This window comes from Rousettus aegyptiacus, unplaced genomic scaffold, assembly GCF_014176215.1.
Source record: "Rousettus aegyptiacus isolate mRouAeg1 unplaced genomic scaffold, mRouAeg1.p scaffold_m13_p_12, whole genome shotgun sequence".
In the NCBI taxonomy this organism is placed as follows: domain Eukaryota; kingdom Metazoa; phylum Chordata; class Mammalia; order Chiroptera; family Pteropodidae; genus Rousettus; species Rousettus aegyptiacus.
In genome coordinates this window covers 23,463,745-23,488,522 of record NW_023416287.1, presented here as the reverse complement: position 1 = coordinate 23,488,522, position 24,778 = coordinate 23,463,745, and the positions used below count along the sequence as shown (strand labels likewise).

Genomic DNA, 24,778 nt, shown 5'->3' with positions numbered 1-24,778 from the left:
GACCAGTTCTCCCAGAATCACCCTCTCCTGTTCTCTGATCTTGAACTCAGTTATCTCCTAGGTGGTGGAATCTCTATGCTGGGTGCTCGGGATACTGAGTCATTTCCCCGACAAGGCAGGAAGGCTTCTGGGAGGAGGCGACATGTGAAATCAAATCTTATGGGAGGAGTTACCAGCTGAGGGTGGTGCAGCAGATGCAAAGGCAAGGAACTGTGAAGAACAAGGTATGGGGGATTTGAGTCAGCCAGAGCTGTGGAATGAAGCTGTGAAGGGTCCAGGTGCTAAGGAGCCATGGAGGGAGTCTTCTGTGGCAATAGGGAGCCAAGACAATTCTGAGAAGAGTGATGGGGTGACTCTTGGCTTCTTGGTGCAAAATTTAGGAAAGGTGAGCCCAGAGGTGCTTGAACAGCCAGATGAGGGAGAGAGGGAGGCCGAATCCAAAGTCTTGGCAAGACTTGGGAAGGCAGCGTGAGGATGCATTCTCAGGAGTCTTCCAGCCCCAATCCACTGACCTGCCCCCAACCCTATCCCACCATTGGGGGCTGCCCGTGGTCTTTTCAAGGGCCCCACAGGACACAATGCTGGTTGCTCAACTTGTTCAGTGCTTTATTGAAACAAAACCCTAACAGATGACTCATCAGGGGCTTCAAGCACAGCCCTTTCCACATCCTGAGATTAAGAATTGAGAGGTGGCTCTGTCCTTGGTTTAGCTGCTTCAATGACATTTCCTCTTCAATATTTCTAAAACTTAAAGTGTAAGTATTTTGTCCACACAGATACACATATACTCCTGCTGCAGGCTGATGCACTCACTGAAATGCTTCCACTCAGCAGTTTACATGTACAAGGCACTGTGCCATCTACGGCTATCCATCCATCCATCATCCATCCATCTGTCCATCCATCTGTCCATCCACAATAAGACAGCAGCAAGTTCTGACAAGTCAGGCCCCAGGTTTCACAGCAGTTGGGGTTGGGCTTCCAGTCAGGTTAATGATGCAGGCCTTAGCCCTCGCCCAGGTGCCCCAGAGCATAACAGCATGCCTTTGTGAGGCAACAGAAGCCAGGCCAAGTAGGTAATTAAAGTCCAAGTCTCTAACCCCAATTGAACAGGGGGAGCCTAAGCCTCAGCCTGTGAATGTCCTGAGATGGGCAAAAAATCAAGACACACAAATCAAACCTGCAGTAACACTGAAACAGGAAAGAGTAAGAGCTTATGTTTGTGCTAGAGGTGTATGTAAGAAGGGACAGGAAAGAGAGAACGAGGTAGGGGAACACACAGACATGCCAGGAGTGCTATAAGGGCCAGAACACAGTGCTGACTCCCAGGACAGGGAGGAGTGTGAGTCTGGCCCATTCTGGGGGCTGTGGCTTTTCCCTAGCATCATACATACAAACAAAGAAAAAAAGGAAGCTTTTCTGGACACAAGAAGACAAAGGGTTAGCTGAACAAGGAATAAAAAAGCAAAAAGGCTCCTGCTAGAGACGAAATACTTCCTTTGAGCAAGACGTAATCCAATTTCACTAAGTCGACAGGCTGGGTTCTTCCAGGGGCTTGGTTTGGGTAGGGAGATGGCATTAGGATATAGAGTATGGCTGGAGTAAGACAAGGGGATCAGGCTAGGGGCAGATGGGTGGGACACCCTCACCGTCTTTCCCTGGATGGTACATGGGGCCTCCAGCAGACCCTCAGCCCTCCAGGCCCCTGGGTGGCTGGTGCCCAGGCCACGTAAGGCAATGAAGGTAGGTGTGACCATGGCTGGCCATTCATTGGTCCTGCAGGCGGCTGCAGAGCTCCCGCCGGCTACGCTCCCCAGCCCAACTCCGAGTTTTGAGGCGGAAGGTCTTCAGCTCATCCTTGAAGGCCTCGTGGTTCATGGGCCGGTAGTCTTGAGGCTCACAGAAAGTCTAGGGAGGATGGAAAGGGTCAATCAATATGAGAGAATAGGTAACCTGGGTGTGCTTGGGAGGGTAGCTCTCCCTTCTCCCTCTTAGGGTGACGACCCTACAGTACAACCCTCCCATGAAGACTGTGGCCACCCCCGCCTGTGGTACCGGGTGCTGGGGGAAAAACTCCTTGTAGCCGCCTTTGAGGATGTACATCTCAGGATAGTAGAGGCTGGGGTAGTCATTGGTGGCCCGGTCTCGTTCCCTGATGAAACGGCACCTGGGACCAGCGGGAGTGCGGGAGTCAGAGCTGGTCATACAGTAGGGTGGACCTCAGGGTACCAGTTCCCTGCACCCACTCCCTTGAGGGCCTTGGGGAACCGTAAAGGATTCAAGTATAGGCATGTCAGCCAGAAGAACAGTTAGATCAGTCTGGCACAGGAGAGGCTTGGAAGATGGAAAGAAGAAGGCAAATCAAGGAGGCGCTCTGTTTCTAGAAGGCAGTTGCAGGATCTTTGTTAGTGATATCTGGTCTGGACTGGGAAAGGGGAAGCAGAATGGAGAGACAAAATTTAAGAGGTACAATCAGGAGATCTGGACAAGAGTTGGTGAGGAAGAGAGATGGGAAAAGGTAAGAACAAACACTGGAAGGGTGAGCATCACTGAGGACTGGGACAGGGCCCTTGGTTTTTAAGAACACTGCTGGTGATGTGGAACCAGATTGTGTGGGGGTAGTGGCCAGGATGCAAGGTGAGGCCTCATGGGAAGGATTGTAAGAAGGAGACAGAGACACAGAAAGGGCTCCATGCACGAGGAAGTGGGGGTGAGGTCTGCTCCAGGTAGTCAGGTGAGACAAGAGGCCCAAGCCAAGGAGGGGCTGGGCTCGGGCCTCTTGGTCATAGGATGGCTCCAGCACCCGCAAGCCTGGGCAGAGCTGGAACTCACATGCGGGGCCCGCGCTCAGATGAGAATTCACAGTGGAAAATGAGGATGATTCTCTTGTCCACGCTGCCAGGCGTGATGGGTCTCTGAAGCAGGAAGGTCTCAGCGTCCCGTTCCAGGGGCAAGTTCACAGCAGTCTGCCGGATGAGCCATAGGTCAGGCCACAGCCCTGGGTCTGGGTGGCAGACCCTCTCCCCTATGCAGTACCCATCTTTCATAATAGGTGACTCCGCCTCTTGCTAGGCAGGACCCTTCCCCATTAGAGGGTGCACCCACAGAGGAAGGAGAGAATCAATGGGTCTCCAGGGCTTCTTTCATCACCCCATCTCACCTTGATGTGCCCGCCTTCATACTCATAGGGGTATCTGCAGTCCACAATCACAAACCTCTCCACGATGTTGTTGAACTTGCCCGTCAGCAGGGCCACCATCTGTAGGAGGCCACAGAAGTGGATCCCAGTAGATCAGGCTGGCAGGCAGGGGCTGGCCCCTAACCCTACTCTACCCAGTGCTTGCAGCCTGTCCCCAGGGAACATTAACAGGCCAGTAACTCATCCGCACGTACCGTTTCTGGTGAAATATACTTGAGGTCTTGGTGCTTTCCATCCACAGTCTGTAGGAGGAAGGCCTGAAGGGAAGTGGAGAGAGAGGAATTGGGAGGGAGAAGAGGAAGAAAGTGAAATTGCTATGATGAGAAACATGGAAAAAAATGAAGTTTCTTTCTCAAGCCCAGAGGTCACACCTGCTTTGACCTTCAAATTCAGCTCTGGTTCCCATAGCAACCAAGAAGCACCTCTTGGGTCTATATGCAGGGAACGACCTTCCGAGGGGAAATGAAGTGGGGAAGAAGTGATGGACTCCCTGCCTTCTGCCCCCAGCTCTGCCAATCCTGGGGACAAGGCCTGATGAAGATCAAGCTAGATTTTTTCTTTTGTTTTTTTTTTTTTTAGTCTAGAAATATTTTTCAAGGTGGAGACACCACTGATGTCCATATGTGAGGTAGAATTCGAAGACCAAAGAGAGCCAAGAGAGGAGTCTAGGTGAGAGTAAAGGAGGATAGGATGTAAATGACAAAGCAAAGGGGCTTCTAGGGCAAGCAGGAGGTGCTGGAGTAGCTGCTGGGCTGTGGGGGCCATAGTCAGTAAGGGGTTGAGCCTGAGGATCTTGCCAGCTAATACCTTGGAGTAATCCCCAATCAGTTCACGGTGGTCACTGTCCAGGATGTTCTCAATCTCATCATGACACAAGGACTTGGAGCGGAGGACACGGGCTTTCTGTGAGATATATGCAGCCAGGGTCAGAGGGGAGGCTGTCCCTCCATGCCCCATCTGGATGGTAACCCCCTTCCCTGTATCCTAGCTGAGAAAGGCTTGTAGAGTAAACTGGGAAGTTGGCAGCCCTGCCCCAGAAGGACACTCACAGGTTCCTCCGCCTCCTGCTGCTCCTCCAGAGGGGTCACGCTCCTCCTCCGCTTATTCTGAACTGGAAGGTCCCTGTCCTGGGGCCGCTCCAGCCTCTTAAGGATGGGCCGGATCACACCACAGGGCATAGATGGAGAGCGGAAGAGCCGATGGCACTTGCTGTACATGATGAGGTCCTGGCAAGGGCAGCAGGTAAGGGGTCAGAGTGCTCAGCTTCCACTTCCCCCACCCCACAATCCCACCTAGAAGGCAGGGCTCCACCCCTCCAAGTCTGAAGGGGCCACCCCAGAGTCTCACCTGTTCCTCATCCTTTTCAGAGGTTTTGACCAGTGGGGCACTAATGAGACTCTCCATGCCTGGGGGAACTGCATCATCATCCTAAGGCCAAATCAGCAAGGATATGGTCACGCCTGCAGGCCCCGAGTCCTCCAACTCAGCCTTCTCTATTCTCCTAAAACCCCTCTTTGGCCCTGCCAGCACTTCTACACAGGGCAGCCTGCCAGAACCAGGAGGCAGCAGGGCCCTCACTCCCGGCGCTTGCAAAGAACTGTAAGAAGCACGGCTCTCCACCCTGCCTATCCTCCCCTCACTGCAGCATCAGCCACCTGTTCCTCTCTGATCGGCCAGAGGTCAGGTTGCGACTCAGTTACCTCCAATTCTTCTCCAGATATTGGAATGAGGTCATAGTCTTGCTGCAGGAGCCCAGGGCACCCCTCTTTGGAAGACCCCAGGGACAGAGAGGTAGGCACCCTGATGGGGCAACACTGCTTACCTTTAACTCACTTTCCAGGATATCCACAAACCCATCATCTTCCTCAGTAGCCCCCTTGGTGGGGGTCAGGGAAAAGCGGTGGGCCAGGGGACTCAGCTCTTCTACTTCCATCTTCCGCTCAGGGGTGAGACACTGTGTGGGTGATGAGCAGATGCAGGCTACTCAGGGGTGGGGACCCAAGGCAGTTCCCACCTCCATCCTTCTGAGAAAAGATTCCTCCTGCCTCCGGGCTCAGAATCACCCTCCCATCCCCAGGCTGCCTTCAGGGGTACCCGCCCTGCATGCACTGCCTGCCCTGCAAAAGTCAGCTCCCTTGAGGTACCATCAGGTCAGGCGCTGAGCTTGGCCTCTGGGCAAAGGCTTCTCTGCGGGTGGCCCACTCTGCCAGAGCATGGGCGTGGCTGGGATGCGTGGGCTTCCATGGCATCTTGAAGACAAAACCATCCTGTGGGCAAATTCGAGGGTCAGGGGGCATCATCAAAGGCAAGAGAATCACCCCAGCATGCCCCCTTCTCTTCCTGGAGTGTTTCTACTCCAGCCTTCTGGAATCGTACATTCTCTTTGTCCTCCCCAGAGCTTCGGCCAGCTTGGCCACGTGCCTCATTCTTCCTCCAGCTGCTGGACCCTTGGGAGTTGGTGATGTTCCGTAGCACTGGGCTGTGGCCCATAAGCCTCACCTAGGGAGCCAGGAGGGCGGCAGGTACTGAAAGCTGTGTTCCTCTGACACCAGTCCAGGCCCTACGTCTCTCATCCCTCTCCCAACTCCCCCTGCTCACCCATCCATCTCCCAAAACCCATCTCCACAGCCAGACCAAGGACACCTGACTCCAAGCACACCCTCTAGGAGTTGACACCAGATCCCTCCTGCCTTTCCCCTGTCCTGGCCAGTATGCCCGAGCCTGCCAGCGGGCCTCAGACAGCACTCACCGGCAAGGACTGGACGCGTCGGATGGTGAATGGCTCGCTGCAGGAGGAAACAAGGACACATCAGAGTTGGAGAGTCTGGGGCCACAAAGGAGAGTGAGCAGGATTCTCCTCTACCAGAGTCCTATGCAACCCTATGGGAGGGCCTGGGAGAGCACCCTCCCCATGCCTACTGCACCCTATAGGGGACAGGAGTGGCCTATGGTGGGTAGACCACGGGAGCCTGCAAGAAGGCCAAGTACTTACCTTCGAATGAACCGGCTGGCTGCCTGGATGGCCTGTTCAAACCTAAGAGAGAGATTACCATGCAGCAAAGCATCAGGTTCCCAGTTTACAAGCCCTGAAGCCAGGGCTCAGGACAGTGGAAAGGGAAGACAGGAAGAATGCCAACTATCAGGTGGCCCAGGTTTGGAGAGGGGGAGATAAGAGGTAGCCTGGGATTTTAAAAGCTGCTCTGAATGGAAGAGGATCCAGCGAATGGCAATGATGGAGACAGCTGGGGCAGGTCACAGGGCAGCTGAGCGTTACCGAGACAACGGTCACGACAGCCTGCCTACAGGCCTTCCACCTGTATGCAAATCACCTCAGTGGGGCCATATGGTCGCCAGGAAAGGCACTCATCCATCCCATGATGAAAGGCCTTGGCCCATAATGTGGGTGTCTCCAGGGCCTGGATGCCAGCAAAGCTGGACTTCCCTCCCCTTGTATGGGGCTGTATTGGCTCCCCCAGGACAGTGGCCCACTTTAGTGTGCCCCTGGATCAGCTCCAGTCTGCCTTGCCAGACCCCCTAATGACAAACATGTAGGGTCACATCCTCTATGCCCTCCTATGGAATTTTCCAGGACTCAGCCTCTGTCTCACCCCTCCTCCTGCCTTAGAAGAGACCAGCAGGCAAGGAATTTCAACAGATGTTCCTTTTGAGGCTGGAGTGTGAGCTTCTGTAGATAGGCCCCACCCCCCAGCTATGTTACCAGAGACCACCTGCCATGCAGGGCTTTGTGCATCTGTGCGTGCACACACACACACACACGTGTGTGCATACACAAGAGCTTTCTGAGAAACAGTCAAAGCAGGTGCAGAAGTGGGGGGGCATTGAGGACTAAAGCATCATGGGGTCGGCCCCCAGGTGTATGTGTGGAGGGGGTGGCTATGCCCAGCCAACCTAGCATCAGAGATGACCAATTTCAATGGCTTGATTTCCCATATGTACCTGGACCGTGGGGTTAAAGCAAGGACAGCTCTGTTGCCAACAAAACCCAACCTACAGTTTCTTCAACCCCCACCCAATTCTCTCCCGTTTCCTGTTTATGAACAAACTCTGCAGCCCAGCCCAGTCTGATCAAAGACAATGTAAAGAAAGACAGCCACCGCCCTAAACCCAAAGCATAGTTCCCCAAGCCCAGGCTGGGGATGCCCAGCTGTCCTCACTAATGCCTGGCAGCTGCTCTCCCTGCTGAGGCTGGTCAGCTGGATGGGAATAGCTATGTTCTGGAAGGTACTACTTCTGCCCTGCAACCAAGGGGGAGGGATCTATCCTGAGCAGAGCCCATCAGCAGCCTCTCTAGTCTGTCTTACAAACGGCCTGGTCCAGAGGTTGGCCAGAGGGTCAAATGTCACTTAAGCCAGAGATTCCTGATAAGATGGCCAAAGGCTAAACCAGCCTTCAGCGACTGTTTCGTTTGGCCTAGAGTAATAAAAATTTTTCATTAGTTGGACCATATTTTAAAATTGTGATATTTCACAGGAAAAAAAAATGTTTATAGGCAGAAAGAAAAATGGAACAATACCAGGTCTCTATCCCTATAAGACAAGTGCTGACTGATGTCAAGTATCTGCTGCTCCCAGAGGCCATTGTCCCCACCATCCTGGACCTAAGCCCACTCTCAGCTGCTCCCATGAGAGCAGACCCTTCTTCAAGACAGGTAGGAGAATCCCAACTTAGAAAGGTCAATTAGTACCCCTATATGGGGATCCAGAGGGGTCTGTCCACTCTCCCAGACTTTCCCAGTGAGTTTACGCTAGAGCTAGGATCCCCAAAGGCAGGTGCCAGCTCCTTGGTACTAAGGATCCCTCTTCTCTACTCACGTCTGCTCTGCCATCTGGGGATCCATGGGACTGGGAGAATCCATGCAGAGACCTGAGGGGGACAGAGTGACTTGGTTTGACAGTAGTGCCATTCTCTCTACACACTTTCCCCACCATGTCTCAACCCTATTCAGAGAAGGGAAAAAACTTGTTTCTATTTTAGAAACAAAACCTACCATGGACCCTAAAGGCTGACACTGCCCCCCCAAAATTGCCCAGGGCTCCACTCCCTGTTTATTATGGAAACGCTTCTACATAATTTTTAACCCAAAACTTCGCTAAGTATTTTTCTTGAACTGGTTTAAGATAATTTTTTCTAGAAGAGATAATGACTTTTTAAAGGAAAAGATTATAGCTGAAGCAAGTGAGTGTTATAAAATGACCAGCTTTCAGCCCTAATGCCTCCCAGGTGGGGCTGTGGTTCAGGGACTTAAGTTTTAAATAGATGAGATCTCATCTCCTGTAGAGGGCCCCACCCAACCACCCACTCAGTCAGTCTGGGCTGGATGTGGTGAGCCCCACCAGAAGTGGGCAGGGAGAGCTTTCTCAGCCCTCAGGTTGTAGGAAGGATGTTAATCTAATTAGCAGGGAAATACGGAGGCTCAGGTAGCCCACCAAATTCCCCTGGCACCCCTGGGCCTCACCTGCATCAGAAGATTCAGAGGACTCAGACGACAGGGAGGATACAGATGCCCGCAGCCGGGACAGGGATAGGCATGTGAGCAGGCTGCCTACCTGACTCTTTGGGGTCTCCCTGGGAAAGGAGCAGGGACCCAGGGAAGGAAAAAGGTAAATGTGGGGTTCAAGAGCTAGCTGGCCCATGTTCCCACCAGCTGCCCACTTCTGAAGGGCCCATTCGGCTTCTGTGCTGCCCCAGGGAGGTGATGGCATGGAAGGCCTGCCCTCTTAGGCCAAGGCAGGCTTCTTCTGCAGAGGCTCTAAGTGTCATCTCTTTGTTGGTTGGTTTAAGAAAGGTCCTCCCAGGTGCAGGGAGAGGTGAGCCCAAGAAAAGAGAAAGGAGCTGGGCTGGGCACCATCCCAGGGCATAGTGGGACTGCAGAGCAGCCCTGGAGGACCTTTAGGTGCCTACCATCCACAAGCCTTCCTGGAGGAAGGGCAGAGACTTGAGTCTCAGTTGCTGGGAGGACTACCAAGCCTGGACCCTGCAGGCTAGCTCAGGGAGCAGAACCAGCATTTATCCCTTTAACCCCAGGAAAGAATTGGGAGTGTTGAGGGCTGGGGCATGGACTTAAAAAAGTGGACTGCTCTGCCACCCTCAAGTTCCCCTCCAGGCTCATGATCCCCTGCCTGGGGCAAAATGGTGGCGATTTGGGAAGAGGCGCACAGAGGGAGGAGTAGGGAAAAGAGGGTCTTCAGTCTTGTGCCGGCCAAGAGGTCACCAGGAGAGTGTGAGCAGCACAGTCCTGGCCTCACTACCTTTGTCCCGGCCCCCGAAGCAGACTCTGCTTGAAACGCCTCCCCACTGGCTTCTCGGATTCAGGTTCCATGTCAGGTTCCCCAAGAGGCCTGGAACCAACACCCTAGCATGGACCTCTCACCCCACACCCGGCTTCTTTGGGGCGCCCTACCTGCCGAGCCCAGCGAGATCGTGCATAGTTTTGGTGAGGGTGGCGACAGGCGAGGAAGCGGCCACGCGCTCGGGGGACCCCAGGAGGTCATGAGCTCCCAGCCGGAGACACGGGAGGTAGCCCGGACGCTCGGCGTCACCGCGCACGCCGGCCGGACTGAGAGCCGAACCCGGCGCAGCGGGGTCCGGCTGAGGCATCTCCATCGCGGCGGGGCCCGAGGAAGGCTAGCGGAAGAGCGGGGCGACCCACAGAAGCCGGGCACAGATGACCGGGGCCAAGTAAGGAGGAGGCCCGGGTTAAATGGGGGAGGAAGGGAGAAAAAGCAACGGGGCCAGAGCGAGGGAGGAGAGGGATGCAGGGAGGGTAGGGTGGAGGGACCAGGGAACCAGCCACCAGTCAGGGAAGCCTCTAGCAGCAGCTGCCACCTCCACCTCCTTATATATTCGAAAAATAACAGCGGCCGCGCCGCCGGGCGCCACCAATGGGGGCGCGGGTTAGAGGAGGGCGGGACCGAGGGCGGGGCCCGCGAGGGTAAAGGCGCGGAGGCTGAATCAGCCCAGTTCTCGGCTTTGGTTGGGGCAAAGAAATTGGGGTTTCTCCTACGCCCCACCCCTTCGCACCCCACCTCCTAGCTGGGGCCCAAGAATACTGGCTTCCCAAATTCTGCTTCTCGGGATGTGGTTTGGAGTTAGACACCTCCAGCGGAGAGGGCCCCAGGGGAAGCAACAACCCCCTCGGGTGGCCTCAAAAGGGACCCCTGCGGTTTAACATCATTCACAGGCACTAGTAAAGCACTATGAAAGACACCGTTCCAGGAGTTTGCCAAACACAGCCGCGCTTTGTGTTCGCTACTTTACAGACTGAGACGTCGAGGCGTGAAGTTCTTTAACTCGTTCAAGGTCACACAATTGGGCAAGTAGTGGAGCTGAACTTCTTCTCAGGCACCTCTGCTCGCTCAGCCTCTTTGCCCTTGTGACAGGCGGCGCCGAGCGGCCCCAAAGCCTAATTCCCACCTGGAGCCCCCAGAGGAGGAGGTGGACCCTTGGTGCGGGCCAACGCGTAACTGATGGGCGCTTCCAGGGGTCCCGGTTAGACCTCCCAAGGGCTCCAATTTTCTCCAGCAGCTCCCATAGAAGGCCTAGCCATGGATTTGGGCGTAGAGAGCAGAGGAGAGTGTCAACGACCTCAAAACCTACTTGTGGAAATTATCTTCCGCCATTGACAGTTTGGCTAATGTGGTGTCAATGGCATCATATTGTTTAATTGGTATTTCTTTGATGATCTAGGAGACTGAATTTGTCACTAGTTTAAAAGGAGCACCTACTAATGATCTAACCACCTCACAGCAAGCCTGCTTTCCTGGAACCAGGCAGGAAGGCTGTATCCCAAAGGAAGTGGGCATAGCAACTTTTGTATCCTCTCTCTCCCTAGTGGAGAGATGGTCTGCAGATAGAAAGGGCACAGCTAGGTAAGGCAGGAGCTGTGGCCTTGTGCCGCTTCTTGAGCAGCCCTAACCTCCAACCAAGACGCTGTGGGTAGGGGTGCCAAAAGAGAGGGCTTGGCAGTGGGAGTTTGGAGGAAGGGGATAGGAAGACCCCAGTCCCACCTGAGAGGGGTCACCTGGGTGGAGATTGTAACTTTTCCTTCTCTCAACATTTTTCCCTGCTCCTGTGCTATGTGAGGCACTATGCTGTGTGCTGGGCAGGGCTGAACATTCGGGGTCATCTGCCCAGGGTCAAGTGTCACTCTCCAGACCTTCGAGGTTCAAGGTTGTGACTGCCTCAAATAGGGGTGGGGGGGGGGTGCTGTGAGGCCTCCCACCCAAAAGACCAGAAATAAAACTGCCACGAGGGTTGCATTTTCAAAATCAACCCAGCAGGTGTTACCCACCCACCCCCATATACTTCTACAGGGTGTGGTGAGGGTGTGGGGGGGAGGTAAGAGAGAAATTATACTCTTGAATCCTTTGAAATCCCACAGTCTGAAGATTACCTCTGGGCCAGTGAAGAGGAGCCAGGACCACAGAAGGATCATTCCAGAGCATCCCATATATCTGTTCTGTGACCTTTCTGAATCTTCTTTTGCCAATTAGATCATAGATTATGTGTTCAATTACAAATAAACCTAGTTAATAAAAAGAAGCTAAAAATTTTTTTTTGCGAACATTATAGTAAGAGGATCAACTTTCCTATCTGGCTATGGCCTGATTACATGACACTTCCGGGCAGAAGGCTCCATCTTCCCATTGAAAGGAACAACCTGGCACTGGACTGTATGCATAAAGTACTGGGCTCAGTTAAGGGGTCTGGTGTGACCTTGGAGTCTTGCCAGAAGAGGAGGAAAAATTACTGCATGCCTGCAAAATCCTCTGTTTCTCCAAGCCTGTTCCCAAACAGCATCTTCTTTGTGGGATTAATTTTTCTGGTGCCTTTTCTGTCATGGCTTGTGACATACTAAATGATTTTTAAATATTCGTACATGGTTTCAAAAATTCAGGCAAAGGAGAAAATTCAAATGGTATAAAAAGGTAGTGAAAATTCAGTCTCCCACCCCACACAAACCTTCAGGATCCCTCCCCAGAGGCAACCCGCCCCTATTATAAATTTGTTGCATATCCTTCTGGAGGTAGTCTATAACAGTCTCAGCTAATAGGAACATAAATGCAATTCACATATGTAATTTAAAATTTTCTAGAAGCCACATTAAAAAGGTAAAAATAAACATGAAATTTTAATATTTTACTTAATATATTCAAAATATAATTTCAACATATTATTAATATAAAAATTATTAATAAGATATTTTATATACTTATCTTCCCTAGTAACAAATCTTCAAAGACCGATGTGCATTTAATACAGCACATCTCAACTTGAACTTGCCACATTTCAACTGCTCAATAGCCATATATGGGATTAGTTGCTACCATAGTGGACAGGGAAGGTTTATACATTTACAAGCATATGTATGCCTTATTTTAATAAATATATAAACAATATATATGAAACATTGTTTTATACCTTGCTTTCCCTATTTTACTTGGAGATGGATCTATATTAGTGTCATAATGGTATGTATTCAATTCTCTAATGCTGCACATTTAGGTTATTGGCTTTTGCAATAAAAAGATGTTCAACAATATGGGCTACAAAATATTATGGTAAGTGTGGTCCTATCAAAAAACAACATGCACAGAAAACTATCCTTAAAGGGTATTCTCTGAGTGGTAAAATTAAAAATGATTAAAGGTTTTTATCCTTAAAAATTTCTGTATTTTAAAATATTTTTCAAAGAACAGGTATAATTTTTAGATTAACTAAAAGAACATCTCAATCTAGCAATTCCTCAAACAATTAAACATAGAGTTACCATATGACCCAGCAATTCCATTCCTAGATATGTATACCCAAGCTAAATGAAAACATATCTCTACACGAAAATTTGCAAACAGGCCTTTATAGCAGCATTAGTCATTATTGCCAAAAGGCAGAAGCAACCCAAATCTCTATTAACAAATGTATAAATATCATACCCATACAACAGAATATTATTTAGCCATTAAAAAGAATGAAGTACTGATAGATACTACATCGTGGACAAATCGAAAATATGATGCTAAGTGAAAGAAGTCAATCATAAAAGACAAATATTATTTGGTCCCACTCATATGAAATGTCCAGAACAGAGAAATCTATAGACAGAAAGTAGATTAGTGGTTACTGAGGTTGGGGAAGGGACAAGGGGCAGATAGGGAGATGATAGTTAAAGGGTATGGGGTTTCTTTCTAAGGTGATGAAAATGTTCGAGAATTGATTGTGATAATAGTGCCATGTATCTGTGAATTGTATACTTTAAATGGGTGAATTATACAGTACATGAAATATGTCTCAATAAATGGAGAGATGAGGTATTTCTCTTGGGAATCTTCCTCGAGGAACTCCAGGAGTGAACTTGAATGGATGGACAACCTCTTCCCGGCTAACTACAGCTGTCCCCCATCAACATGGCCCACAGTGTCTTCCACTTCCAGGCCCATCCTTGGGACCATACAAAGAGCACTGGTATGGCCACTTTCTGGACAGAAAAGAAGCCACACATATGTGCTGATGGCATAGCCATTTCCAGACACCTGATCTACCCAATGCACAGGGCCAATACCACACCAGTCCACTTGAACCCTGGGATTCCCCACACTCCCTAGCTGTTGTAAGCTCCATCTTTCCAATTCTCCGCCTTAGGGAAGTCCACAATTCGCCTTCTCTTCTCTTGGTCCAGGCTGGTCAAAGCTGCCCTCATTCTGTTTATATAATCACTATTTTTTGTGTCCTTCAACAAGTTTTCCATTTTCCTTTTCATTTTAAAGGGGCTGTTAGTACTTGCTTATTAAAGAAAAGTTGGAAAATTCAGCAAAGTAGAAAAAAAAGCCCACCCACAGTCCATTCACTCAAACACCCATTGACTATAAGCCAAGTGAGTGGGCAGAAGGGACATATGTGCACATGAATGAAACCTCCAAAATGTAGACACAGTCTCCTAAAGGTGTGTGGGAAGGAGTCCTTGGCTAGGTGGCCTTACATTCACCTTTGTACAGGGACCATACTCCCATTGTGAGCCAAGCAGCGATCTGGCCCCTAAAAGAAAAAGTCTCCCATGTCTTATTCTGGACCTGGTGATTAGCGGAATTTTTTTTTTTTTTTATATCTCAGGGGTAGGAAAGGGCTCTCTAAGTATGACACAAAACCCAGAAACAACATAGGGAAAAAAAATTTTTAATATAGGAAAAATTAACATATCTAAGACTCCTTAGGTTAAATTAAAGGACAACTGGCAGACTGGGGAATACGTTTGTAATATACTTAAAGATGTTATATTCAGAGGTGAAAAGCTTTTAAAAGTCAACAATAAGATGAATATAAGAGATACATGGGCAAAAAATTACTAGAAAATCCATAGGATTCAAATGGCCAATACACATATGAAAAGAGAAGTGCACACTAAACCATCAGTGAGTTACACTCTTCCCTTAGCTTCCAGAACACCATACAGGTTTGGTTTTCCTTCTACCACTTTATCTGTTCCTCATGCTTCCCTTTAAAAAAAAAATTCTTATTTATTATTGTTGACATGCAATATTATGTTATTTTATTATACTTGACATACAATATAATGTTAGTTTCAGGTGTATAACATAGTGATTTGACATTTATATACCTTATGATGTGAATACCATAAGTATAGTAACTGTCACCATACAAAGTTATTATATTATTGGATATTTTCCTTATACTGTACATTATATTCCTGTGCCTTATTTCATAACTAGAAGTCTGTACCTCTTATTCCCCTTCACCCCTTTCCCCCATCCTCTCAACCCACTGCCCTCTGGCAACCATCAGTTTGTTCTCTGTATCTTTGAGTCTGTTTTTGTTTTGTTTTGCTTGTTCATCTGTTTTTATAGAGTCCACATTTATAGATACCACATATGGTATCTTTCTGTCTTATTTATTTCACTTAGCATGTCCATCCATGTTGTTGAAAATGACTAGATTTCATTCCTTCTTATGTCAGTAATATTCCATTGTGTGTCTCATATCTGCATCTCATGAGTTTATTGCTAGTCCTTTCTTAAGCCTTTAACCTTGGAGAGCCTAGGGCACTGTTTTTGGTTCTCTTTCTTCTTTGTCTACACCCACTTGCCTGAAGCATCATCCAGCTGCAGGTCCTCTCTAAGCCTATTCCCCTCTGTCACAGCCTTCCTCTTTGTCTACTTCTTATTCTACTCTTAAGAGATTTAAAAAAACTGCAGCGTTTTAAGAATGTCATTTTTACGGGGTGGCTCCATAGTGTAGTGGTTAGCACTTTAAACGCAGAAAGTCCTGGGTTCCTGGGTTTGTGCCCCAGGTGGATCCATGGACCATAACCGGGGTGCACCAGACCCCCTGGGGTGTTCCTTGTCTTGGGTGCACCTGGCCCTGGGTGCACACAGTGAGCATGTGGGAGGAGACACCCCGCCTTCGGAAATCCAGTCATTAAAGGGAAAACAGCAAAATCCATAGGTCAGGGGTGGAATTGGGGATCAAAGGGGGGAAGGGAGAAAGAATGTCATTTTTATGTAGTTGGTGCAGGAAGAGGAGGTTTCAGGGGTCAGATGTCTGTATGCTTATGTATATATACATGATGTTATTTCTGTAGGCGCAAACACATTTATGACTATATATGCATGGAAAAGCCCAGAAAGTGACACACAGAGATGTTATCAGCATTTTTCTATGGATTGTGGGATTACCATCAAATAGATTTTAAACTCAGTTGTTGCTTATAAAAAAAACTAAATGTGCAACAATAGTTTACATAGATTTGAGTTCACTCATAATTGGAACAACACACAACCATTAAAAGGCATGTTGGCAATACTTTACCGATATGGCAAAATTCTCATCATTTGATGCCAGGTAAAACAGCAGGAGATGCCAGTTATCGTCTATACAGTCGGATGTCAGTTTTATGCAACAAACTTTTAAAAAGAAAACTGCATACGCCTGGAGAAAAGACTGGAAGGAAATGTATCAAAATGTTACCTGCCCATCTCTCCAGGTGTTGGGGTGAAAGGTGATTTCAAGTTTTCTGTATTTTTCGGTTTCCGCAAAAAACGTAAGTTATTCTTACCTTAATAATAAAACAAAAACCACAAAACTCGGTTATTATATATAAGCAACAAATCTCTGCCGGGCCGACGCAGTGGCCTGGCACCGCGCCCCTGCTCGCCCGTCGCCGGAAGCCCTAACGCTAGCGGGTCCTGCAGGCCGCAGCGCCCCCCGGCGGTCAGTCCGGAGCGGCGGGGAGCGGGGTGGGCGCGGAGGGCGGGGAGGCGGTGCCGGGCGTCCCCGCGCTTCCCGCGAGATCCCGCTTCGCCCGCTCCGCCCCGCTCGCCGCGCTCCCGGCTCCCCGCGCCGCGGCACTTCCTGCCTTCTGCTCCCGCGCCGCCCGCCCTCGCCCACGTCCGCCGCTTGCCCGCCGCCCAGCGCTGCGCCCGGCGGCGCCCCCGAAGGTGCCCCCGGCCCGGCCGGGTCGTCGCCCCGCCCGCTGCCCCGCGAATCGCTTTGTCTCGGGCGGGGCGCGCAGGAGAGGCCGCCAGGTGCCCCCCGCCGCGGGCCCGGGCCCCCCGCCCCGGGGCGGCGGCGGTGGCGCCGGGCCCCGGGGCGGGGGGCGCGCCGGGATGGGCCCCAAGCGGCGGCAGCTGACGTTCCGGGAGAAGTCACGGATCATCCAGGAGGTGGAAGAGAACCCGGACCTACGCAAGGGCGAGATCGCGCGGCGCTTCAACATCCCGCCGTCCACGCTGAGCACCATCCTGAAGAACAAGCGCGCCATCCTGGCGTCGGAGCGCAAGTACGGTGTGGCTTCCACCTGCCGCAAGACCAACAAGCTGTCCCCCTACGACAAGCTCGAAGGGCTGCTCATTGCCTGGTTCCAACAGATCCGTGCCGCTGGCCTGCCCGTGAAGGGCATCATCCTCAAGGAGAAGGCGCTGCGGATAGCCGAGGAGCTGGGCATGGACGACTTCACCGCCTCCAACGGCTGGCTGGACCGCTTCCGCCGGCGTCACGGAGTAGTGTCCTGTAGCGGCGTGGCCCGCGCCCGGTCGCGCAGCACTGCTTCCCGGGCCCCAGCAGCGCCCGCCAGCCCACCTGCGGTGCCCTCGGAGGGCAGCGGCGGGGGTACAACGGGCTGGCGCGCTCGGGAGGAGCAGCCGCCATCGGTAGCCGAAGGCTATGCCTCTCAGGACGTGTTCAGCGCCACAGAGACCAGTCTTTGGTACGACTTTCTGCCCGATCAGGCAGCGGGGCTGTGCGGCAGCGATGGACGGGCACGCAGGGCCACCCAGCGCCTCAGTGTCTTGCTGTGCGCCAACGCCGACGGCAGCGAGAAGCTACCCCCACTTGTGGCAGGCAAGTCAGCCAAGCCCCGTGCAGGACAAACCGGACTGCCCTGTGACTACACCGCCAACTCTAAGGGTGGTGTCACCACTCAAGCCCTGGCTAAGTACCTGAAGGCCCTGGACACCCGCATGGCTTCAGAGTCTCGCCGAGTCCTGCTGCTAGCTGGTCGCCTGGCTGCCCAGTCCCTGGATACGTCGGGCCTGCGGCATGTGCAGCTGGCCTTCTTCCCGCCCGGCACCGTGCAGCCGCTGGAGCGGGGAGTGGTCCAACAGGTGAAGGGCCACTACCGCCAGGCTATGCTGCTCAAGGCCATGGCCGCTTTAGAGGGCCAGGATCGCTCAGGCCTGCAGCTGGGCCTCATGGAGGCCCTGCACTTCGTGGCTGCAGCCTGGCAGGCAGTGGAGCCTTCGGACATAGCTACCTGCTTTCGGGAAGCTGGCTTTGGGGGTGGCCCAAATGCTACCATCACCACTGCCCTCAAGAGTGAGGGGGAGGAGGAGGAGGAGGAGGAAGAGGAGGAGGAAGAAGAAGAAGAAGAAGAGGAGGAGGAGGAGGAGGAAGAGGAGGAGGAGGGTGATGGGGAGAGGGAGGAGGAGGCAGAGGAGGAAGGCGAGGAGGAAGAGGAGGAAGGGGGGGAAGGAGAGGAGTTGGGGGAGGAAGAGGAGGTGGAAGAGGAGGGTGATGATGACAGTGATGAAGAGGAGGAGGAGGAAGAGGAGGAGGAGAGTTCCTCAGAGGGCTTGGAGGCGGAGGACTGGGCCCAGGGGGTGGTGGAGGCTGGTGGCAGCTTCGGGGGCTATGGTGCCCAGGAGGAAGCCCAGTGCCCCACCCTCCATTTCCTGGAAGGTGAGGAAGACTCTGAGTCGGACAGTGAGGAAGAGGAGGATGATGAGGATGACGAAGATGACGAAGATGATGATGAGGATGGCGACGAGGTGCCTGTACCCAGCTTTGGGGAAGCCATGGCTTACTTTGCTATGGTCAAGAGGTACCTGACCTCCTTCCCCATTGATGACCGTGTGCAGAGTCACATCCTCCACTTGGAACATGATCTGGTCCATGTGACCAGGAAGAACCATGCCAGGCAGGCAGGAGTTCGGGGTCTTGGACATCAAAGCTGAGCCACTGGGCCTAGCTATGCCCTTGACCCGCATGTGGCAGTGCTAACCCAGGGCAAAGGACTCTTTGGGTCAGCAGCCGCTGTGTATGGAGTCAGAGTGGGGAGCCCCAGATTCTTTAATGATGTTCCCCAGGCCCTGTGACAGGCCCAGTCACCTTGGTAGGGCCTGGGGCTGGGGTCAGCCTCACTGCCTGCTTATTGCCTCTTTCTCAGAGTCCTCTTTCCTCCCCATTTGTCCCTGGGCTTGGGGGACCAGATGGGAGGGTGGGGAGCTGTCCGGTGCTACCACACCATGCCATCAGTGGACTAGGCCATAGTAGCGGCCAGGGGTGGGCCCTGGAAGCTCCTGGCCGGAGAGTGCCTCTCCCCTCTGCCGTCCACACCAGGTCTTTGGTGGGGGGGACCCCAAAGCCATTCTGGGAAGGGCTTCAGAGGAAGGTCCAGCCTAAGCCCCCACGAGGCTGGCAGCCCCCCATCCCCACCCCCAGGCTGCCTTGAGAAGCACAGTCTAACTCACCACAGGCTCCTGAGCCTGCCTCTGCCTGCTTTCCCACCTCCCTAATCCCTTTCTCTGGCCCAGTCCATGTTACTTTGGCCCTTGGTTTTCCTTCCAGATTGGAGGTTCCCAAGAGGCCCTCCAGGGGAGTTATAATGGGCGTTTCCTTTGTGGGCAGCTGCAGGCCCCATGCCTCTCCTCCCTCTCTGGCAGGGTTTTATCCTGGGTGGGGGGCCTGGGGCCGCTCCTTTCCCAGTTTGAATTCAATAAATCTGTCCACCCCCCTTTTGTGGGGGTGAACATTTTAACAGCCAAGGGTGCATCCTTCATGGTCTGGGCTTGCGTCTGTCTTGGGGACACATTCTTCTCTGGTTCCCTTTGGTCCTTGCTCTGGTGGGACATGGAAACAAGTGTTGAGAGGGTGGCCACAGCCTAGGCTCTGACTAGAATGAGGGGCCACCTCCATATCTAAGTGTTATTTAGGCTTCGGGAGGTGGGGGTCTTCAATGCACCCGCCAGGGCATGAGTTTGAGGAAGCTGGGCTGTGCACTGCTTTAGGGATAGAAGCTTGGGGTCAATTGGCTGGGACAGGAGGGAGGAAGCCAATAGTTCCTGTTGGGACAAATTAAACTATAGGTGCCTGGGAACTAGGTGTATCAAGGCTCATTAAAGAAGGCCCTTGCCAGAATGGGGCCAGAAGGCAGAAAGAAGAGTGTTGGGGCAGCTCCTGTGGTCCAGGTTGGAGTTCGGAGGGCATACAGGGCATGTTTAATGCCTTAAGAGGGAGCCCTTTAGAACTTTTGGTGATTGGTGCCTCCAAGCCTGATGACTATCCTTAGGGGTAATGGCAGAAAGGTGATATCACTGGGGACAGATTGCCCACCAAGAGGCTGAAGATGATTGGCAATTCCCCGTGTGGTGCCCTCCAGGGGGCCCCCTAATCCAAAGGTGAAGACAGGTTCTCCCTGATCCCATCCCCTTTCTCCTTTCAAGGCCAGCCCCTGCCTCCCTGGCCCTCCAGCATTGAGGCCCTCAGGCCCCAGCAGTTCCAGCTAGGGGAGGGCCTGAACTTGAATAGGGCTGGCAGCTCTGGGCCCAAACCGGTTTTCCCACCTCACTAGGGCTGGCACACCACCCCTGTGGTTCCCTAGCCCCACCTTTCTGCAGTTCTTCCTCTCCCTACCCCGGAATGTTAAGGGGGTATGGATATTCAGGTTATCTTTGTCTCTTTCCTTCCCTGAGCATGGTCCTTTCTAGAAAGACAAGATCACTATGTATGACTTTAAAACAAGGTAGAGTGACTTTCACACTTGGCCTTCAACACGTCTGACCCTTCTAAGCCTTGAAGACTTTGTAAGTGACAGCAACAAGTAGATAGGATTCCACTTACCATCACCCCCACCCCAGAAAGTCATGAGGAAGCCCAGCCTAACTGCTGGCCTGCTCTAGAGTAAGGTAAGAGCAGGAACCTCCCCAGATGCCCCTGGCAATCTAACTTCCTGACCTCAAAATACCAACAAGGCAAATTCCTTTCATCTTTCTCCTGCCTATAAGCACCTCTTTTGCTAGAACCGAGGTCATCTCACTATTGATAACACTGACCGATGTTAATAGGGCTCTTTGCCACCTTCCAGGTGTTGTACTAAGCACTTTAGATGCTAACAAAGTAAGTCCTTATGAAGTTGGAAAAACAATCAGAAAACAGGCACAGGGGGGTCCAGTAATGTGCCCAAAGCCACACTGCTAGTCGTAGAAGCAAGCTTTCTTCCCAGGCTGACCCTAGAAGTGGTGCTTTACTGCTACTTTGTGCCCCTTCACTAAGGAAGGACTTATCTTCCTAACTCTCCTAAAGATGGTCCTCTTCCAAAATAGAACTGGCTGGTGATTGAAATCAATTTCTAATTCATGGAAGAATAGCTCTTTGGAGGAAGATGAGGGATGTGGAAGTATCTACAGGAGCTTTTGCAGCTTTTATCCCTACAAGCAACTCCCATTCCAGCAGTTCCCATAAAAATACAGGTCTGTAAAAATTCTTTTCATTCTCCCCATTACCCTATTGGGACAAATAGGTGAGGACTATTCCATTTCACAAAGTAGGTAATAGGGTTAAGGAGTTAAATAATTTGTCCAATGTACTGGCCTTGAGCCCTGGTGTCCTCTGTGGAAGTCTGGGTTACATATTAAATGCCCCACCAGAACACAGCTGGGAAGCAGGGAGGGGTGATGGTCCTATAAGCTTTAAGGAAGGACGCGGAAAGGAGGCACTATCACACAGCCTATCACACAGTACAGATAGGAAGCAGCCGATAATTAACAGTGGACACCCAGATAAATCTGACAAATGTTGGGATGCTGCATTTACTCGGGACTGATCACTAAAGGATCTAGAAGGGGGATCCCAGCCCTGGGGATGCTGGTGCAGGTATTCTGGGACTTGTTTGGCTTTGTCAGGTTCCAGAGTGGGCCAATGGGTGGTCAGCAGGTGGCATGGATGCAGAGGTGATTTCTTCTTGGGAGGTGAAGCAGACAAAAGTCACCTATAATCACCTTTTCAAATCTGGAGCCTAAGAGGAGGTAGCAGGGGAAAACTACAACTCCCAGAAGCCTCTGTTCCTTAGCCATGGTTGGTTGCCATGGTTTCAAAAAACAATATGTCTGCTCCCAACCGGGAAGGGAGTCTTGGAGTTAGAGAGAAGCGGGTTTCGGTGCCGGCAGTGGTGAGGGCGGAGGCGCTGGAGAGGTAGTAAGGCTGGGGCTGGACTGTGTTTGGCTGGAACTGCCTGGCTTTGCCGAGGGCACCAATGGCCGGCAACGTGGACGAGGAGGCGCTGCATCAGCTGTACCTGTGGGTAGACAACATCCCTCTGTCCCGGCCCAAGCGAAATCTCTCCCGGGACTTCAGTGACGGAGGTGTGCGCCCCAGTGTGTGTGCGCCTGTGTGTCCACACGTTCTGTTCTGTATGTTCGTGCTTTGGGGTCTGTGTGCATACATGTCTCTTTATGCTTGTGTACTTCTGGGGTGTGTTGTTGGGGGGCATTCGGACTATCTCCTAGGACTTCAATTGTAAAAGTGTGTGTGTGTGTGTGTGTGTGTGTGTGTGTGTGTGTCTGTGTGTGTCTGTGTGTGTGTGTGTGTTGGTGACTGTCTCTTGGAACTCCAGTAATGGAAGTATGTCCGTGTATGTGTTTGTGCATCTCTGTGTGTTTGTGTATCTCTGTATGTTTGTGTGTATGCCACATGTGCACCTATGTTTCAGGGTATGTGTGTGTCCTGTATGTCGTATGGCATATCTGTAGGGGGAATCTTATCACATGTGTCTGCTTGTGTGAGTCTGTGACTCTCTCCTGGGACTTTGGTGTTGGAGTATGTGTGTATTTCGATGTGACTGCCTAGAGTGGGGCCCCAGGCTCCTGAAGGGCTCTCTTGGAGACTCATTCTCTATTACAGGATTAGAGACCACATTTTCATATGTCCTGAGTTAGTGGGGAGGGGATGCAGCACCTCTGGGGTATGCTGGAGGCTTAGTCTCTGGCTAATCACTGATCTTATTTCTTTGACTTCTTTCCCCTCTCCTCCATTACCCCTCCCTCCCTATCATCCTTTCCCTTTCCTCATCTCTACTTCTCTACTTGGCCCCATCACTCTGCCACCCCTGATTCCCTCATCCCACCCATATCTTCTCCCTTTCCTTCTCCCTTTCCCACCCCTCCACTTTTTATGTATGCTCCCATTCCCACTGCCTCAGTCCTGGTTGCAGAAGTCATCAAGTTTTACTTCCCCAAGATGGTGGAGATGCACAATTATGTCCCTGCCAACTCTCTCCAGCAGAAGCTCAGCAACTGGGGTCACCTGAACAGGTAGCGTAGTATCTGGGTGCACTAGAGGATCTCCAGCCCCTATTCTGGGCTTCCAGGAAGGGCTGATGCAGCGTCTCCACCCGCTATGGTCTCTGCAGTCCAGGCTGGGACTGTGTTAGTGGCAGGGTGGGGAGGGACAAAGCAGACAGAACTGTCTGGTAACAAAATCAAGGGACTCTTCGATTGGGGAGGCAACAAGGAAACTCAAGACACCCAAGAACTGGGCTCAGATGTGGCGCCCTTCCATTCCCCTGGGGCAGCGCACCCAGGACTGCTACTGTTGCACCCCCTTCCTTCTCCCACCCCCCTCACTTCTTTTCCCATCTGCCATCCCTTTATCTACCTCCCAGGAAAGTGCTGAACAAGCTGAACTTCTCAGTACCAGAGGATGTGATGCGCAAGATTGCACAGTGCGCCCCAGGAGTGATTGAATTGGTGCTCATTCCTCTGAGGCAACGCCTGGAGGAGCGGCAGAGGCGCAGGAAACAGGGCTCCGGCTCCTTACAGGTGCCACCCCACTGAGGCTTCTTCTCTCACTGCATATTGGCAACAAGTGTGGAAGAAGGGTGACTGGCTAAAGGGAGCCTGGCCTGGGCAACAGCATAAGGGACATGGGGCTCGTTTGGGGCTGGGCTAGCCAGAACTCACAGTGCAACCTGGGGGGCGGGTTTCTTTCAGGAGCTGGCTCCACAGGATGGCACTGGCTACATGGATGTGGGTAAAGTGGCATTTACTTTTCTTCCTTCCCAGAAGGAACCTTCTTCCTGTCTTCCTTTCGTATGGGGGGTGGGAAGCGTGGTTGGAGGTTGGGAAAGACAGGAAAATAGGACTCCACATTAGTTATTCCTTTACTTACCTCTTCTCAGGTTTGTCCCAGAAGGCCAGAGGGGAAGGTGCTCCGGACCCCCAGGGAAGGGGGCAGCTCAGGTAAGGAAGCTAGGAGTTCCCAACCTCACCAGTTCAGCGATCTCCTACACAGGGCTGGGACGCTCCTGGGAAAGTAGGGAAGGCAGGAACGAGTGGGGAGGGGGCGGGGGGGTGAGCCTGGTCGGGGGGCACTGGAAAGGTTGCGGGAGAAAGTCTAGGCCTCTGCTAAACTGCTTCCCACCCCAGGAGAGGCCGGCTGCCGGCGCTCCGGCCTCCAGAGTATAACCAGGTGCCGCCTGGAGACCCAAGCTTCGTCCTCCAGATCGCTGAAAAGGAGCAGGAGCTGTTGGCCTCGCAGGAGACCGTGCAGGTGAGGAAGTGCTGGGAAGGTGCGGGGACTTGGGGCCAGCAGAGACGGGGACAGAGGGCAGCCCACCTCTGGGTTTGACCTCTGCGTGGCGCTGCCCAGGTTCTGCAGATGAAGGTGAGGCGCTTGGAGCACCTGCTCCAGCTCAAAAACGTGCGCATCGACGACCTCTCCCGGCGGCTCCAGCAGGCGGAGCGTAAGCAGCGGTGAGCGGCGGCTAGGGCCGTGCGGGGACGCCCCAGTAGCCACCACAGCCCAGACGCTGCGACCGACTTACCCACCGACGGGCGGACGAAGGGCGGGAGGAGCCAGCATCTCCAAAGAGCCTCCTGGGGCAGGAGCGCGCTCCTCCCTTGGGATTGGGGTGAGCATGGTGGGACCGGAGCCCTCCCAGCAGAGCCCCGAGACTAAGCCACCTCCTTCCACTCCATCCGGGTCAGGAGAATGGACCGCTTTCCAGAACCCAGAAGCCACGTGCAGAAATCTGGCGTGTACGCCAAAGCAGTACCG

The 24,778-nt window shown here is 52.3% G+C and overlaps 3 protein-coding genes and 1 long non-coding RNA gene across 5 annotated transcripts; 3 read left to right on the top strand and 1 right to left on the bottom strand.

Moving 5' to 3' along the window:
- Window positions 1-582: 582 nt before the first annotated feature.
- Window positions 583-9,823, bottom strand: CDC25B (cell division cycle 25B). Its single transcript, XM_036229631.1, is given in 16 exon segments — window positions 583-1,908; window positions 2,056-2,167; window positions 2,833-2,966; window positions 3,161-3,259; window positions 3,394-3,456; window positions 4,007-4,102; window positions 4,249-4,425; window positions 4,547-4,627; window positions 5,022-5,153; window positions 5,344-5,490; window positions 5,492-5,698; window positions 5,949-5,985; window positions 6,192-6,233; window positions 8,032-8,083; window positions 8,676-8,785; window positions 9,621-9,823. Coding segments are annotated over 16 exon segments (1,833 nt in total). The 3' UTR covers window positions 583-1,767.
- LOC107506650 lies at window positions 8,708-11,777 on the top strand. Its single transcript, XR_001595976.2, has 2 exons — window positions 8,708-8,820; window positions 11,601-11,777. It is a non-coding gene; the product is annotated as an uncharacterized LOC107506650 (long non-coding RNA).
- Window positions 11,778-16,587: 4,810 nt separating this feature from the next.
- On the top strand, window positions 16,588-19,491 carry CENPB (centromere protein B). Its single transcript, XM_016137530.2, has one exon. The coding sequence runs from the start codon at window positions 16,837-16,839 to the stop codon at window positions 18,679-18,681; it is 1,845 nt and encodes a 614-aa protein (XP_015993016.1). The 5' UTR covers window positions 16,588-16,836; the 3' UTR covers window positions 18,682-19,491.
- A 131-nt stretch (window positions 19,492-19,622) lies between these two features.
- On the top strand, window positions 19,623-24,689 carry SPEF1 (sperm flagellar 1). 2 transcript variants are annotated; one of them, XM_016137713.2, is made up of 7 exons: window positions 19,623-21,195; window positions 22,923-23,034; window positions 23,385-23,541; window positions 23,713-23,752; window positions 23,901-23,961; window positions 24,148-24,271; window positions 24,371-24,689. In XM_016137713.2, exons 1-7 carry the CDS (start codon window positions 21,108-21,110, stop codon window positions 24,476-24,478), a joined length of 690 nt encoding a protein of 229 aa, XP_015993199.2. In that variant the 5' UTR covers window positions 19,623-21,107; the 3' UTR covers window positions 24,479-24,689. The 2 variants fall into 2 exon arrangements, with proteins under 2 accessions (XP_015993199.2, XP_015993120.1); XM_016137634.2 differs by having other exon boundaries at window positions 19,623-22,086.
- Window positions 24,690-24,778: the final 89 nt, after the last annotated feature.

What these genes read in the sequence shown, in the direction of transcription:
- CENPB (XM_016137530.2), top strand. Translation starts at nt 16,837, where the DNA reads ATGGGCCCCAAGCGGCGGCAGCTGACGTTCCGGGAGAAGTCACGGATC.
- SPEF1 (XM_016137634.2), top strand. Translation starts at nt 21,978, where the DNA reads ATGGCCGGCAACGTGGACGAGGAGGCGCTGCATCAGCTGTACCTGTGG. An exon ending in CCGGGACTTCAGTGACGGAG is followed by an intron (nt 22,087 to 22,922) that starts GTGTGCGCCCCA and finishes CCACTGCCTCAG; the next exon opens with TCCTGGTTGCAGAAGTCATC. An exon ending in CAGGGAAGGGGGCAGCTCAG is followed by an intron (nt 23,962 to 24,147) that starts GTAAGGAAGCTA and finishes TTCCCACCCCAG; the next exon opens with GAGAGGCCGGCTGCCGGCGC.